Below are 16,573 nucleotides of genomic sequence, written 5' to 3'. Positions count from 1 at the left end.
AGAAAAAAACACAGTGGAAATTTCATTAGAAACTTTATTTTTTTAATTTACTTTATTTTTTTATTTTGGTGCGAAGTACAGAAACAAAAAATAATAATCCCAAATTGAAACCCCAAACAGCTGTTCTGCTGAACACTTTCTGCAAAGGAGGTTTTATCAGGAAATCAAGAAATAATTATATAAAAATAAAAAAATCTTTTTAAAAAGAAAGAATTATATAGGAGGGATCAAGATTTCTCTTCCAAGTCAAGAACCGATCAAACATGACATTTCACATTATTCTGGCATTCTCACAGAGAGGATCAGGGAACCAGGCTGGTACTTGGTCCCAACAACTCATTCTCTCTCACAAACACTTTTAGCTGCTGTCAATAGGAAAGAGTGTTCTCAGTATTTTCTCTAAGCTTTCACTGAACAGCTGAATTCCTCTGAATTTTATAAAGATCTCTTTAGCAAGATTTATTGAAAGAGAACAGAGTTGCAAGAATTCTCATCCTTCAACAATTTCCCATTTTGAAACATATAGATGTGGTTTTCTTGGACTTTTGCATACTATCTAAATGGAAATCAAATAACAGTCACGTTAACATTTTCCCCAATATCACAGTGATGTTATATATCATGTTTTTACATTTGTTCTGGCTGTGAGATGCTCCTTTGTGTTCAGGTCTGGCCTCAGAAGGATAATGTAGCACTTGGGGATGAAGATGCAGCCCAGCAGCCCAGCACTGGAGGCCAGGATGGAGAAGACCTGAACAGCCACCATGTATTTCCCTTTGGTGCTCAGGTAGGTGGGCACAAAAGTCACCCAGACACTGCAGAAGACCAGCATGCTGAAGGTGATCAGCTTGGCTTCGTTGAAGGCCCCAGGCAGATTCCTCGCTAGGAAAGCCACCGTGAAGCAGATGGCAGCCAGGAAGCCCATGTAGCTGAGGGTGACATAGAACATGACAACAGCCCCTTCGTTGCATCGCAGGATGATCTCTCCATGCTGGGAGTGGAGGTCAGAGTCAGGGAAGGGGGGAGAAACTCCCAGCCAGATGGAGCAGATGACAATTTGGACAGCAGAAGAAGAGAGGATGATGGAGTTGGCCAAGCTCTTCCCCAACCATCTCTTCACTCGGTTTCCTGGTTTTGTGGCCAGAAAAGCCAACACCACCATGAGGGTTTTGGCCAAGAGAGAAGAAATGGCAACTGAGAAGATGATGCTGAAAACTGTCTGTCGAAGAAGGCAGGTGGCTTTCCTTGGTTGACCAATGAAGAGAGAAGAAGACAAGAAGCAAAGCAGGAGGGAGACCAGGAAGATGTAGGAGAGGTCCCGGTTGTTGGCTTTGACAATGGGGGTTTCTCGATATTTAATGAAGATGATTAAAACAAGGTCTGTGATTAAGAACAACAGTAGTGCAAAAGAGACCAGAATGATGCCCAGATATTCTTCATAAGACAGAAAGGTTATAACTTTGCGGATACACTGGACTCTGTGCTCATTAGGATATTTATCATCTGGACACTTGGTGCATTTTTCAGTATCTAAAAAATAAAAAGCAATATTTCTTTTATATCTTTTTTACATTACAAGAAAAATCTTTTTTTGGACAGTGCCTAATTCCAGGAATATTTTCCAAAAACTATTTCTGAACTTTTTCATTGCAAAGAGCTAAGAAGGGTATTTTAAAAAATGTAGCTAGGAGGACTTCCGGGGCGGGGCTTGGTCGATGCGGAGCTGGTGAGTGAACCGCTACTCTCCCAGCACGACTTTTATTGCCTTTAAATATAAAATCAGATACCCAACTTGGAGGGAAGGGTGTCGTAAGAGGTGGTTATGCTGTGCCCGATGTGAGAATCGCTAGCTCACACCGGCACAAGCTTTTTTAAAACCGCCAGGACCGGGCAAAAAAGAAGCCAGCATTTGCTGGCCCTAAGACATGGCTGCCCCGTAAACATCGAGGAGGAAGTGAGAAGAGATCGGTGAGCCTCAGCAATTACCCTAAAATAACATACTCTTAATTCGGAAACTTCTGGTGTAACTGAACAATCGTGGGAAAGACGATAAAAGGATAGAAGAGCTCAAAGTCGAAACAAGCGGCGATTAAAAGGGTTGAGTGACAGGAGAAGCAAGAGACAGCGTGCGGTGACAGGAGATTCGGATGTGTGACAGGAGAGCTGGGTCGGAGGGACGGAGACGGAACGGAGACGGATATAACCGGGGTGATACGATCTTAAAGTTTGAAGCCTAAATTTTCACGAATATTTGGAAATACCAGGTGGAATAGGAGTAGCGAAAGCAGGGATTTAAAAAACCTCCGGCGTGAGCTTTCACCACGGACGTCACACCTACGTGATTAAACCTCCCCCACTTCCAGAAACATAGAGCTACGAAGCAGAAAGCAGAAACAGCAAGATAACATCCTGGAGATCTACACCCCTCCATTTTGCTTAGCCGGTCTTTTTCCCCCCCCCGATCTATTTGATTTATCTGGTTTGCGTTTGCCCTTGGACCTTTTAAGGACTTAAAATCCCATAAAACACAAGAAGGTATAATCTTAAAGAGACAAGAACTTGACTTAACAGATAGTAATTTGACTGGATTGGTTTTCAATGTCACTATAGCAGACCTTCCCATAGGAAACTAGGAACTTATGTGAAGTTAAATTACGAGACACTAAACTATAATCTCCTAAATTGTGAACATTAAGTCTGAGACTGATAGACTTACTCATTTTTGGAACAATCTGGACTAAAATAAATATTAGAATCAAGGAACATCTATTGGTTAATATATAAGATTAAAGGAAAATAAAAGACAGAAACTGGACTGGAAAACAATTAGATGAAATCAAAGTAATTGCTGTTATTAACTAATAATATCTCCGATCAACTGTAATTAAAAGTAAACTGTAATTAAATGCAATCAACTAACGAATTAATTAAGTGATTAATGGATGTAAGAACTTGCTAAAGCTATAATATATCATTATTATTTAAACCTCTACCTCTACTCTACCTCTACTCTACTCTTAAAAATTGTTTATCTAGAATACCTACAAGAATTTACTTAACTATTATTCAACTATTTAACTATTGATTTCCTAACCATTAACTAATTAATTGTATACTATATATTGTATATTGAATATTGATTAAGTATTAAGTATTAAATGTTACAGCATTAAGTATTAGATATTAAGATATTAGATATTAAGGATTAAATATCAAGATATAAGTTAGAATATCAAATATAAGTTAGAAAAGGATAAGCTAAGATAGATTAAATATTGTTTAAGTATTGAAACACCGATAATAATTGAAAGCATTAACTCTACCTCTTTTCTCTTTTGAAAAATAAGTTGTATAAATTGATTGGATCGACTGTTACATACTGAACTAACTGTTAAAGAATAATTCGATTGATTGATTAGATATTGAATAGATTGATTAGATATTGAATTAAGCATTAGAAAGCTAAAACTTATTACAAATGGCAACTCAACAAACATTAACTAAATCGTTGAGAAGGGGTAATTTAACCTTACTATCACCAGCTGTGCAGAAATCCTCATCGACTTCCGATATTGTTACAGAAGAGATTAAAGATCAGACACCCTCACTTCAAAGTTTACAAAATTCCCTAGACAAAATTCAAGAATTTATGATAAAACAACAGGAATCCTCTAACCAAACCCAAGAAACTATAATTAAAAACCATCAGGAGACACAAAAAAAATTTGAGGAAGTAAATGAAAATTTTGCCAAATTTAATAATATAATAGAAAGTGTTAAAGAAGCAGTAAACAGACAGGAAATTAAAATACAGCAAGTGGAAGAGACAACCGAAGCAAATAAGTTAAGATTAACTAAAAACGAAGAAGACCTCAGGAGGGTAAATAAAGATTTAGAAGGGGCCATTGCCCAATTAGAGTTTGAGAAATCCTCATTTTATGTTAGGCTACAAAATGTACCAGAAGAAAAAGGGGAGAACCTGTTTGCGACCGTAGTTGAACTCTTCGCTGAAGAGTTAAAAATAAATGAAAACGAACTAATTAACCACGTAGACGAGGTATATCGAGTGCAAACTAATTACGCACATCGCCATCAACTCCCCAGAGAAGTCCACCTTAGATTCACCCAAAAAACCCTGAGAGATGAGATATATAGGAATACCAGAGGGGTCTTATCGTATAAAGGAAAAGACATTATTGTACTGAAACAAATACCCAAAAGAATTAGGGAACGAAGGAGGGATTACCATTACTTTACAAACAAATTAATAAAAAACGAGATACAATTTAGATGGTTAGTGCCAGAGGGGGTAATGGTAACTTGGAAGGGGAAGAAAATAAATATAGAAACACTAGAACAAGCAGACAAATTTATTCTAGAACATCTGAAGAAAGAAGGGGAAAGCAGCACGGAACTGGAGACAACAAGCCAAGAGGAGGGAGAGATAGAGGAAAAGAGAACAGACAAGATAAGCAAGGGGAAAGGGGAGAAAACAGAAAACTACAGAGAGCTTAGAAGCAGTAAAAGGGCAAGATAGTTGACGAAGAATGAATAAAGAAATTAAATTATTTTCGGTGAATATAAATGGAATGAACTTTCCTCAAAAAAGAGGACAAACATTTACAAAACTAATAAAACAAAATTTAGATGTAATATGCCTTCAGGAAGTCCATGTAAAGAAAAAGGATAAGAAAGTATTGGAATACCCGAAATTGGGGAAACTATTTACATCACTTGCAAATGAAAAAAAAAGAGGAATTGCACTATATGTTAAAAGCAGGTTAAATCCAAAAGTAATTGACAGTGATGAAGAGGGTAGAATACTTATAATAGAAATCAAAATTAATTAAAAAAAAACAAATTTAATTGTGATTTATGCTCCCAATAAAGACCAAAATTTTTTTATAAAAAGTTGTACCAAAAAATAATAAAAATTGAAAAAGGAAACATCTGTATGATTGGGGACTTTAATATAATAATAGATTACGACAAAGACTATAAAGGTAAAGAAAAGAGTAAAAAGAAAAAAACAATACCAGAAAAACTCAAAGATATTATAGAGGAATTTAAATTAAAAGATACATGGAGGGAAAGACACAGGGACGAATGTAAATATACTTATTATTCACATCCACACGACTCATGGTCCAGATTGGACATGATATGGACAAACATAGAATTACAACAAGAGATAATATCAGCAGAAATAGAACCCAACTTTTGGGCAGACCACAATCCAGTAAGTATAACAATTAGAGGAAACCAAACTAAAAAAAATAGATGGACAATGAATACAAAAATTATACAAGAAAACAAATACAAAGAATTTTCAAATAAAGAATTAGATATCTTTCTAGAAAAAAATTGGAATGAAGACACAACCATACAGAATATATGGGACACAACCAAAGCATACATAAGGGGGATAACCATTGCATACACTAGTAAAAAAAATAAAGATAAAAATAGGGAGATGAGAGAAAATCAAAAAGAACTAGAACAAATAGAAGCCGAATGGATAAAAGATCCAAAAAAACCTGAACTAAAAGAAAAAAGAGATGTAATTAAACACAAGATAAACTTGATAGCACAGGAAGAAATAGCCCAAAAAATCAAAAGTGTAAAACAAAACTACTTCGAACATGCAAACAAACCGGGAAGGTGGCTTGCCTATAAAATTAAAAAACAGAAAGAGAAGAAATATATCCAACAACTAGAAGATGAAAAGGGAAAAAAACAAATTGACATAGAAGAAAAAAAAAAGATAATACAAAACTACTTTCAACAGCTATATAGGAAAGATGATATAAAAGAGGAAGAAATAGATCAATATTTGAACGAGATCGAACTACCCCAAATATCGGAGACTAACATAGATAGAATGGACAAAACCATAACTATGACAGAATTAGATCTAGCAATTAAAAAACAAAACAATAACAAAACTCCAGGAGTAGACGGAATACCAGCCAAATATTACAAAGAAATATACGAACCAGTCAAAAAATTATTACTACAGATGCTGAATGAGGTGTTAGATAAAGGAGCAATGCCTGAATCCTGGAAGGAAGGGTTAATAACACTAATACCAAAAGATCTGGAACAAAGATATTTAATAAAACAATACAGACCAATTGCATTACTAAACTCAGACTACAAAATCTTCACAACAATATTAGCAGAAAGGTTTAAAGGGATAATTAACAAAATCATACATCCGGACCAGAACGGCTTTTTACCAAACAGAAATATAAAAAATAACTTGAGAAACATTATAAATATTTTAGAATACTATGAGGCAAACCCAGGAAAGAATTTGGCATTAATATTTTTAGACGCGGAAAAAGCATTTGACAATTTGAATTGGAACTTCTTTATTAAACAACTGACCAAAATGAAATTTAAAGAAAAATTTATAAAAGCAATCAAGACGATATACTCTGTACAATCGGCAAAAGTTATAATAAACGACCAATTAACGCAAAATATAAAAATAGAAAAGGGAGTACGGCAAGGATGTCCCCTTTCCCCATTAATATTTATTTTGGCCATAAAAATCTTATTAAATCAGATAAGGTTAAAGGATTAAATTTGAAAGGACAAGAATACAAAATCCAGGCATTTGCCGATGATCTAGTATTTAATATAGAAGATCCAATTGAATCAGGGGAAGTTTTATTAAAGGAGATCACTGAATTCGGAAAAGTAGCAGGACTAAAAATTAATAAACAAAAAACTAAAATACTGACAAACAATTTAACAAATACAGAGAAGAAAATATTAGAAGACAGATTAGGCCTACAAATAGTAAAAACAGTTAAGTATTTGGGAATAAAATTAACAGCAAAAGCAATTACAATAAAGGAAGATAATTATACGGTTTTAATAAAAGAAATAAAAAGGAAATTAGAAAAATGGAACAAATTGCCTATCTCGCTCATAGGTAGAATCTCAACAATAAAAATGTCCATCTTACCTAAGATTCTATATCTATTTAGGACAATTCCAATTATATTAAGAAAAGACTTTTTTCAAAAATTAAACAGAATGATTACAAAATTTGTCTGGGCCGGAAAAAAAACCTAGAATTAGAATACAATATCTACAAGATAATATCAAACAAGGAGGATTTGCACTACCAGATTTCGAATTATATTACAATGCAGCAATTATGGATTGGTTGAAAGATTGGTTTAAATTGGAAAATAAAAGACTATTAATACTGGAAGGACACGATATGAGAACAGGGTGGCATGCTATTCTATGGGAAAATAAAGAACAAATACATAGTTATTTCAAACAACATATAATAAGAAATTCGTTATACACAACTTGGAAAAAAATCAAAAAAATGTACTACCACCAAATTCCCAAATGGTACTCGAGCTTAGAGGCGACGGTATACCCAAACTCAAGAGAACTAAACAAAATGTTAAACTATTATCAAACATTAGAAAAAAACGGGGAATTAAAAACTAGGGAACAACTAGAAGAAATTGGAATCAAAATCGATTGGTGGGCGTATAACGTAATTAAATCAAAATATCAAGAAGGGAAAAGGAAGGAAATACAAATAAAAGAGGTAGAATTAGATAAGATAATTTTAGGCCAAGAAAAGAAAATGATTTCCAAAATATATAGATATATGCTACACTACAAAATGGAGGAACACATCGTTAAAAATAATATACATAGTTGGGGCAAAAATTTTGGTTATAGTATAAATTTAGATAAATGGGAATCAATTTGGACTAAAAACTATAAATTAACAAAATCAACAGCTTATAAGGAAAACATATACAAAATGTATTATAGGTGGCACCTTGCACCGGCAACATTGGCTAAAATGTATAAAGGAACAAACCCAAAATGTTGGAGGTGTAAAAAAATGGGGACCTACTACCACATTTGGTGGACCTGCCCAAAAATGAAAAAAATTCTGGAATAAAATGCAGAATTGGATAGAAGAGATTTTACAAATGAAGATAAATAAAAAACCTGAAGCCTTTCTCCTGGGAATTATAGATCAAAAAATTGAAAAAAACAAACATTACTTATTAATTCATATATTGACAGCAATCAGAATAACGATAGCTCAAAATTGGAAGCAACCCGAACCACCAGACGACGATTTGATAATTAAAAATTTTTTAGATTGTGCTGAATTTGACGCATTAACAATTAAATTAAAAAACAAAGAGGATTCCGAACACGATAAAACCTGGATACATCTTTATAATTGGTTTAAGAAAAGAAATAAAACTCAAAAGAAAAAATCAAATTAACAATACTTTATATCCTTTTTATTACATAGAAAAAAAATACAAAAGACATATATACAAAAAACCTTTTTATAAAGAAAGATCTGTATGATATTGAAGAAATTAAATATGAATGAAAGAAGGCGGATAAGAAAGAATTAAATGATCTAAAGAACAGTGACAACCTACAAGAGAAAATGGTATACACTGAGGATACAACATACTTCACCAGAAAATAATTTAAAATTAAAAATCATTCAAAACTTACCTCCTGAAGGGAATATAAGTACAAATATTATAAAATATGCTAAATGAATAGTTATTGTTATTAATGTACTTAAATAAGCAATTAGATTTTTTTAAAGAATATTTTCTTTTTGTTTGTTTGTTTGTTTGTTTGTCACGTTTGTTTGTCCGTTTATTTGTTACGCGTTGATTTAGCCTTGTATTAATATAAAACATATATTGTATGTAAATGTGTATATATTTGTAATAAAAAAATTTAAAATTCTTAAAAAAAAGAAACAAAAAAAATGTAGCTAGGTATATAAAGTTGAGGGGAGTCGTAGGATGTTAATTATTTTCTGTGTAGTGTGTAGAATCTTCATAGGAACCTACATTATTAGAGGTTAATAATGAATTATATCATCTTTTAGCCAAACATCCTGAGTCCTGCCCCATGGCAGTTAATATAAGGGACTTGGAGAATGCCTAGAGTATCCTATAACATCTGGAAGCAATATGCAATTAAGGAAAAACTTCGTAAGAGTGAGAACAATTAACCAGTGGAAGCTGGCCTCCAGAGGTTTTGTGTCCTTCAATATTGGAGGTTTCTAAGAAGATTTTGGACAGTCACTTGTCTGAAATGATATAGATCCATGATGGCAAACTACGGCATGGGTGTCAGAGGTGGCACACAGATTATTACTACAGATGCTGAATGAGGTGTTAGATAAAGGAGCAATGCCTGAATCCTGGAAGGAAGGGTTAATAACACTAATACCAAAAGATCCGGAACAAAGATATTTAATAAAACAATACAGACCAATTGCATTACTAAACTCAGACTACAAAATCTTCACAACAATATTAGCAGAAAGGTTTAAAGGGATAATTAACAAAATCATACATCCGGACCAGAACGGCTTTTTACCAAACAGAAATATAAAAAATAACTTGAGAAACATTATAAATATTTTAGAATACTATGAGGCAAACCCAGGAAAGAATTTGGCATTAATATTTTTAGACGCGGAAAAAGCATTTGACAATTTGAATTGGAACTTCTTTATTAAACAACTGACCAAAATGAAATTTAAAGAAAAATTTATAAAAGCAATCAAGACGATATACTCTGTACAATCGGCAAAAGTTATAATAAACGACCAATTAACGCAAAATATAAAAATAGAAAAGGGAGTACGGCAAGGATGTCCCCTTTCCCCATTAATATTTATTTTGGCCATAAAAATCTTATTAAATCAGATAAGGTTAAATAAAAATGTTAAAGGATTAAATTTGAAAGGACAAGAATACAAAATCCAGGCATTTGCCGATGATCTAGTATTTAATATAGAAGATCCAATTGAATCAGGGGAAGTTTTATTAAAGGAGATCACTGAATTCGGAAAAGTAGCAGGACTAAAAATTAATAAACAAAAAACTAAAATACTGACAAACAATTTAACAAATACAGAGAAGAAAATATTAGAAGACAGATTAGGCCTACAAATAGTAAAAACAGTTAAGTATTTGGGAATAAAATTAACAGCAAAAGCAATTACAATAAAGGAAGATAATTATACGGTTTTAATAAAAGAAATAAAAAGGAAATTAGAAAAATGGAACAAATTGCCTATCTCGCTCATAGGTAGAATCTCAACAATAAAAATGTCCATCTTACCTAAGATTCTATATCTATTTAGGACAATTCCAATTATATTAAGAAAAGACTTTTTTCAAAAATTAAACAGAATGATTACAAAATTTGTCTGGGCCGGAAAAAAACCTAGAATTAGAATACAATATCTACAAGATAATATCAAACAAGGAGGATTTGCACTACCAGATTTCGAATTATATTACAATGCAGCAATTATGGATTGGTTGAAAGATTGGTTTAAATTGGAAAATAAAAGACTATTAATACTGGAAGGACACGATATGAGAACAGGGTGGCATGCTATTCTATGGGAAAATAAAGAACAAATACATAGTTATTTCAAACAACATATAATAAGAAATTCGTTATACACAACTTGGAAAAAAATCAAAAAAATGTACTACCACCAAATTCCCAAATGGTACTCGAGCTTAGAGGCGACGGTATACCCAAACTCAAGAGAACTAAACAAAATGTTAAACTATTATCAAACATTAGAAAAAAACGGGGAATTAAAAACTAGGGAACAACTAGAAGAAATTGGAATCAAAATCGATTGGTGGGCGTATAACGTAATTAAATCAAAATATCAAGAAGGGAAAAGGAAGGAAATACAAATAAAAGAGGTAGAATTAGATAAGATAATTTTAGGCCAAGAAAAGAAAATGATTTCCAAAATATATAGATATATGCTACACTACAAAATGGAGGAACACATCGTTAAAAATAATATACATAGTTGGGGCAAAAATTTTGGTTATAGTATAAATTTAGATAAATGGGAATCAATTTGGACTAAAAACTATAAATTAACAAAATCAACAGCTTATAAGGAAAACATATACAAAATGTATTATAGGTGGCACCTTGCACTGGCAACATTGGCTAAAATGTATAAAGGAACAAACCCAAAATGTTGGAGGTGTAAAAAAATGAGGACCTACTACCACATTTGGTGGACCTGCCCTTTTAGATAAGAAATTCTGCAGGTTAAAAAAAAACAGGTTTGCTCCAATCTGCCTTTTAACTTGTACTTTCATGAAAATGTTCTGGATGGACCCAGTTCCACCAAGCCTCTCATTTTCCTCAGGGTCACCCACCTTCCTGAGTGGAGAAGGTCCCCTCCGGACAAGGAACGCAGTCGTAGCAGCAAACTGGCTCTCCATCTCGAGCCCTCTTGACAAATCCAGGATGACAACTTTCCACACATTTGGACTCAGGCAGGGACTGAACAGAAAGAAGAGAATGTGTTAGGAAATACGCTAGGACTATCTATCTATAGAAAAAGTAGGTAAAAATGGCAGGAGACAATTAGCCTCTGGTATTCACTGAAGTAAACATGAAATCTCTGACTTCTTCTACACATATGCAGGAGGTTTAACAAGTGGCAGATTCTTCATTTAATTCCCCCCTTTTGCCTTTGGAATTTAATGTTACAATAAAGTACTTTTCTATTTAATAAAGTCTGAGGGGATGGAATTGTAGAAGAAAGATTTAATTATGAGGATATATTCATATTAAAAGTGAGAATAAAGTTTACAGTAAAAGGTTTAGGAAACTTTTACTTCATTCAGGTTTTTTTAATGTAGAATAAAACTGTGATGAGGAAAGAAACCTCTGACCAGTAAAATCTCAAACTTTTTCCATAAAACATGGCAAAAATTCTCCATTTAGTTGCTATTTATTGAAGAACTTCCATTAAATGACACCAACTGGCATGGAAGGCCAACCACCCTGGAGACTCTAGGCTTTCCCCACTTGAAATGGGACCTCAGGCTTTGGGAAACAGAGAAAAGACAGCAAAATGTCTCCCACCTTATTGAGCAACTTTATCCGTGAAAGAGCATCTTGTTCGATAGAAAGTCTCTGCCTTTTAAAATACGCTAGAGTCTCTTTCTTGGGATCGTCCTTGGGGAGCACCAAGTAGTAGCCAATGGCCAGATCTGCTTTTATCTTTCCATTTTGGTCCAAGTACAGTTTAGCTTCTGAAATATTCCAATATTCATTCTTCTCCAGAAAGGGATGAAACTAGAATGGGAAAATCCATGAATTTGAAATAGAGAAATAATTGTTGCTTATCCTACACTGAATCTTTCTTCTAGAATTGTCTAATCTCCAAATATGGTTGAATAATACTGAGGAATCTTCAAAAATGAATGAAAAAGTTTGAGAAAAATTTATCAATCGTATATTGAGCAAATATAGAGAAAATATAATTGATACAATTGGTCAATTATAAGGAACATTCTAGAGCAGATGAGAAATAAAATGAATGGATAGGGGGGAGATGACTCATAAACTCTTTAGAAACCACAGGTAGATTCCCAGAAAGCATGGGGGTTTATCAAGAAGAAAGGTGTCAGGCTAATCATCTCCCTGGTCATCCTAATGGAAAACAGCTCCAGATGTCCTAATTCTACTTGATGGTAATGCGACATTAACCAAATTTTGCAAATCTGAAAGAAGAACCGTTGAACTTACCTGAACGGTCTCGCTGCACTGCGAAGAGAGTCCAACGTGGGTATTACTTCAGCCTTATAGGCAGGGACTGAGTTAGAAATTAGCATGATTATTATGTCAAGCCCACCACTGCCCCCTTCCAGTCAGTGATAAAAATGAAGGAATAGTAAAGGAACGAAATTTTATTTAACAACTAATAACCTTCAAGAAACTGCGCACCTGGGCTAAAAAGCTGGGCGGGTTTGGACTCTCTTCGCAGTGCAGCGAGAAGACCGTTCAGGTAAGTTCAACGGTTCTTCTCCACTGCACTGCTCAGAGAGTCCAACGTGGGATATACCCAAGCCACACTTTAGGGAGGGATAGGCTGGACCTGGGGCGCTGGAACACAAACTCCCTGTAGCACTCTTCTGCCGAAGGCTGCCTCCGTCGAAGCAAAAGAGTCCAAACAGTAATGTCTGATGAAGGTGGTAGGGGCAGCCCAGGTTGCTGCCCTACAAATGTCCTCAATTGGTGCCTGCATAGTCCAAGCAGCTGTGGTAGCCGCGCTCCTGGTGGAGTGAGCTGTAATCCTACCCAGTAAGGATGTTGCTGTGGTCCTATATGCTTCGATGATGCAGGTTCTGATCCATCTGCTAATCGTCAGCTGATATTTTCCCTCCCATCGAGGATGGAAGGAAAGACACGAAGAGGGCCTCCGACTTTCTAAAGGTGCTTGTGCGGCGGATATAAATTTTAACAGCCCTTTGAACGTCCACCTTATGCCACCGCAGCTCCGATGGGTGAGAGCCATGGGTGCAGAAATCCGGTAAAACAATGTCCTGAGCCCTATGAAACCTGGTGTTAACCTTGGTTAGGAAGCAGGGGTCCAGTCGCAGAGTCACTCTATCTGGATGGAAGACACATAGGTCCGGTCGAACCGATAGAGCTGCTAGCTCCGAGACCCTACAAGCGTAAGTGATGGCTACTAAAAAGGCCACCTTTATCGATAGAAAACGAAGCGACACCTCCCTCAATGGTTCAAAGGGGGGACCTGTTAATGCCCTCAGAACCAAAGGTAAGTCCCAGGATGGAAAATGGTGCACGACTGGAGGGGACAGATTTGCCGCCCCTCGTAGGAAGTCCTTCACCCAAGGGTGATGAGAAATGGGGCAAAAGGGGTCTGGCCTAAGAATTGTTGCTATGGCCGCCACTTGCCGGCGGAGGGTGTTGGGTGCTAGCCCTTGTTCCAGTCCCTTCTGGAGGAATTCTAGAAGGTGCAGCACTGAAGATGATGAGGGAGAGATTCCTTGAGCCCTGCAAAAGGTGCAGTATGCTGACCAGGTATCCTGGTAGATACGCGTCGTTGATGGTCGCCATGCTGCTTGAATGGTGTTAATGACGCTCTCTGGAACCTGTTTTTCCCTCATGCGGTTCCCCTCAATCTCCACACGGCAAGCTTCCACCACTGGAGGTCTGGATGCACTATCGAGCCCTGTGTCAGAGCCAGCTGTTGAAGCGGGATTCTCCACGGTGGAAGGATTGACAACCCCATCAGGTCGGCAAATCAAGGGCGTCTGGGCCAGAATGGGGCTCCAAGAAGAATTTCCGCCTCCTCGGAAATTATCTTGGCAATCACCTTGTGCAACAGGCAGATTGGGGGGAAGGCGTACAGAAGCCCCTTGGGCCATGGCGATAGCAGTGCGTTGACCTGCTCGGCCTCCGGTGTCGGGAATGGAGAGAAGAACCTGGGCAACTGGTGGTTGTGTCGTGTGGCAAATAGGTCCACTACTGGTACGCCATACCTTTGCACAATCAGTTGGAATACCTCCGGGTTCAGTGTCCATTCCCCGGGGTCGATTGTTGTGCGACTCAACCAGTCTGCCTGGGTATTCTCCACCCCGGAGATGTGCTCTGCTCGAATCGATGCCAGATGTCTTTCTGCCCAGGACATTAACTTGTGGGCCTCCTGCATCAGTTGGCCTGAGCGTGTGCCTCCTTGGTGGTTCACATGTGCTCTTGTCACCACGTTGTCCATTAATATCAGGACATATTGGCCTTCCACCATGTCCGTGAATGACTGCAGTGCCTTGAACACCGCTCGTAACTCCAACCTGTTGATATTGGAGTCCGCCAGGTCTTCCGGAGACCATCTGCCCTGGGCCACCTGGCCCCTTGAGTGAGCTCCCCATCCGGAGAGGCTTGCGTCGGTGATCATCACCTCCTAGTGAGACAAGAAGGGGGAGCCCCTGGCTATGGCGGGTGAAGTCCACCACGGGAGGGAGAGGCGAACTGTCGTGGTCAGGTGCACTTGCCTTTTTGAATTGCTGAGATGAGCCTTTTGGAAGGGAGGAGGAACCATTGTAGAGGGCGTGCATGTAACCGGGCCCACGGAACGATATTGATACAGGAAATGAACATCCCTAGTAGTTGTGACAGTTGTGCTAGGGAAGTTCTGTTGCGACGGGAGATGGAACGAACCAGTGTTATTATCCTTTGCTTCCTCTCTGATGAGAGAAAGACCATGCCCATCGTAGAATCTATTATGGTGCCTAGGTGGAGCAGGCACATGGTTGGCTGCAAATGACTCTTGTCCCGATTGATGGTAAAACCTGCCTTTTCCAGAGCATCTATTGTCCGGGCCAGGTCTTGTGTGGCTTGTTGAGGACTCCTGGAAAGGATGATAACGTCGTCCAAGTATGCTAGAAGACGTATGGATTGTGCTCTGAGGCTTGCTGTTAGAGTGTCCAAAAGTTTGGTGAATGTCCTCGGGGCTGAAGAGAAACCGAAGGGCATGGCCTTGTACTGGTAGTGCTGGTTGAGAAGATAGAAGCGGAGAAATTGCCGATGTTGTGGATGGACCGGGACGTGGAGGTACGCCTCTTTGAGGTCGATGGAAGTCATCCAGTCCCGCTGGCGAATGGATGCTAGTATGGTGTGTAGTGAATGCATCTTGAAGCATTGGTACCTGATGTATAGGTTCAGCTGTTTCAGGTTTAAAATCAGACGGCAGCCGCCGGAAGACTTGGGGACCACGAATACAATGGAATAGAACCCTAGTGTCCTTTGGTGTGATTGGACAGGTTCTATTGCTCCTATGTCCAGGAGATGCTGGACTTCCTGCAGAATGAGGGATCGCTTTTGTGGTTGATTCAATGAGGTTTCTATAAATCTGTTGGGAGGCCGGTGTAGAAATTTTAGTTGTAGGCCTTGAGCTATGGTGTTTAAGGCCCATACGTCTGTGGATATGGATTCCCAAAATTCGGTGAAGCACTGCAGGCGTCCACCGATGGGGTTGTCCTGGGAGGAGTCACTTTTGCTTGCGATATCCTCCCCTATTGCCTCCTCGAAAGGATCTGCGGGATTGCTGGAACTGCTGGTTTCTGTTCCCATAACCTCCTCGATCAGTTCGGTAAGTGGGTGTGTAGGTCCCCTGTCCGTAAGCCCTTGCGACCGGGGATGAAGTCGAGGGGGGGTCCGAACGAAAGGCACGAGAGGAAAATCTTGCTGCCGCCAAGGTGGCGTCCGCGGAAAATTTGGTGGTGGCAATAAGTTTGTTAACATCTTGGCGTAGTCTGGCATCCTCCGGGCCTAGTCTGGTAAGCATGTCTTTCAACCATAGGATGGAGGCCCTGTTAAAGAAAGATGCGGCCGATGCCGCTTCTAGGGCCCAGGCGGATAGCTGATGAATTCTCCTGATCATGTTTTCCGCCCTCCTATCATCCGGCTTCAGCCCATCTGCCATGTCTGATGGCACGACTGCATTGGACATCAAGGATGTCACCGGGGTATCCACCGAGGGATACTGGAGCAAATCCTCCACCTCTGGATCAAATGTATAAAACTTCCTGTCCCAGGCTGAGGGTCCTAGGGCTGCAGTTGGCTGTTGCCAAGGTTTTTTAATATTCTCTGCAAAAATGGGTACTGCAGGAATGTGTTCAGATTCCTTCTGGGGCTCATTGATGAGCCTGGCTGCCGGCATGATGCCCACATC

The 16,573-nt window shown here is 37.9% G+C and overlaps 1 protein-coding gene across 1 annotated transcript in view; it reads right to left on the bottom strand.

The window, feature by feature from the left end:
* Nucleotides 1–619: 619 nt before the first annotated feature.
* Nucleotides 620–16,573, bottom strand: part of LOC139155158 (vomeronasal type-2 receptor 26-like) — a 39,622-nt gene continuing 23,668 nt past the window's right edge. Inside the window, exons 4-6 of the mRNA XM_070730241.1 lie at nucleotides 11,959–12,171; nucleotides 11,244–11,370; nucleotides 620–1,530 (exon numbers count right to left, since the gene is read on the bottom strand). Of these exons, the coding sequence (XP_070586342.1) occupies nucleotides 620–1,530; nucleotides 11,244–11,370; nucleotides 11,959–12,171 (1,251 nt within the window). The remainder of the gene's footprint in view (nucleotides 1,531–11,243; nucleotides 11,371–11,958; nucleotides 12,172–16,573) is intronic.

Source organism: Erythrolamprus reginae (assembly GCF_031021105.1).
Source record: "Erythrolamprus reginae isolate rEryReg1 chromosome 13 unlocalized genomic scaffold, rEryReg1.hap1 SUPER_13_unloc_2, whole genome shotgun sequence".
In the NCBI taxonomy this organism is placed as follows: Eukaryota; Metazoa; Chordata; class Lepidosauria; order Squamata; family Dipsadidae; genus Erythrolamprus; species Erythrolamprus reginae.
Note: the sequence above shows the minus strand (reverse complement) of the source record. Positions and strands in the feature narration are given on the sequence as shown.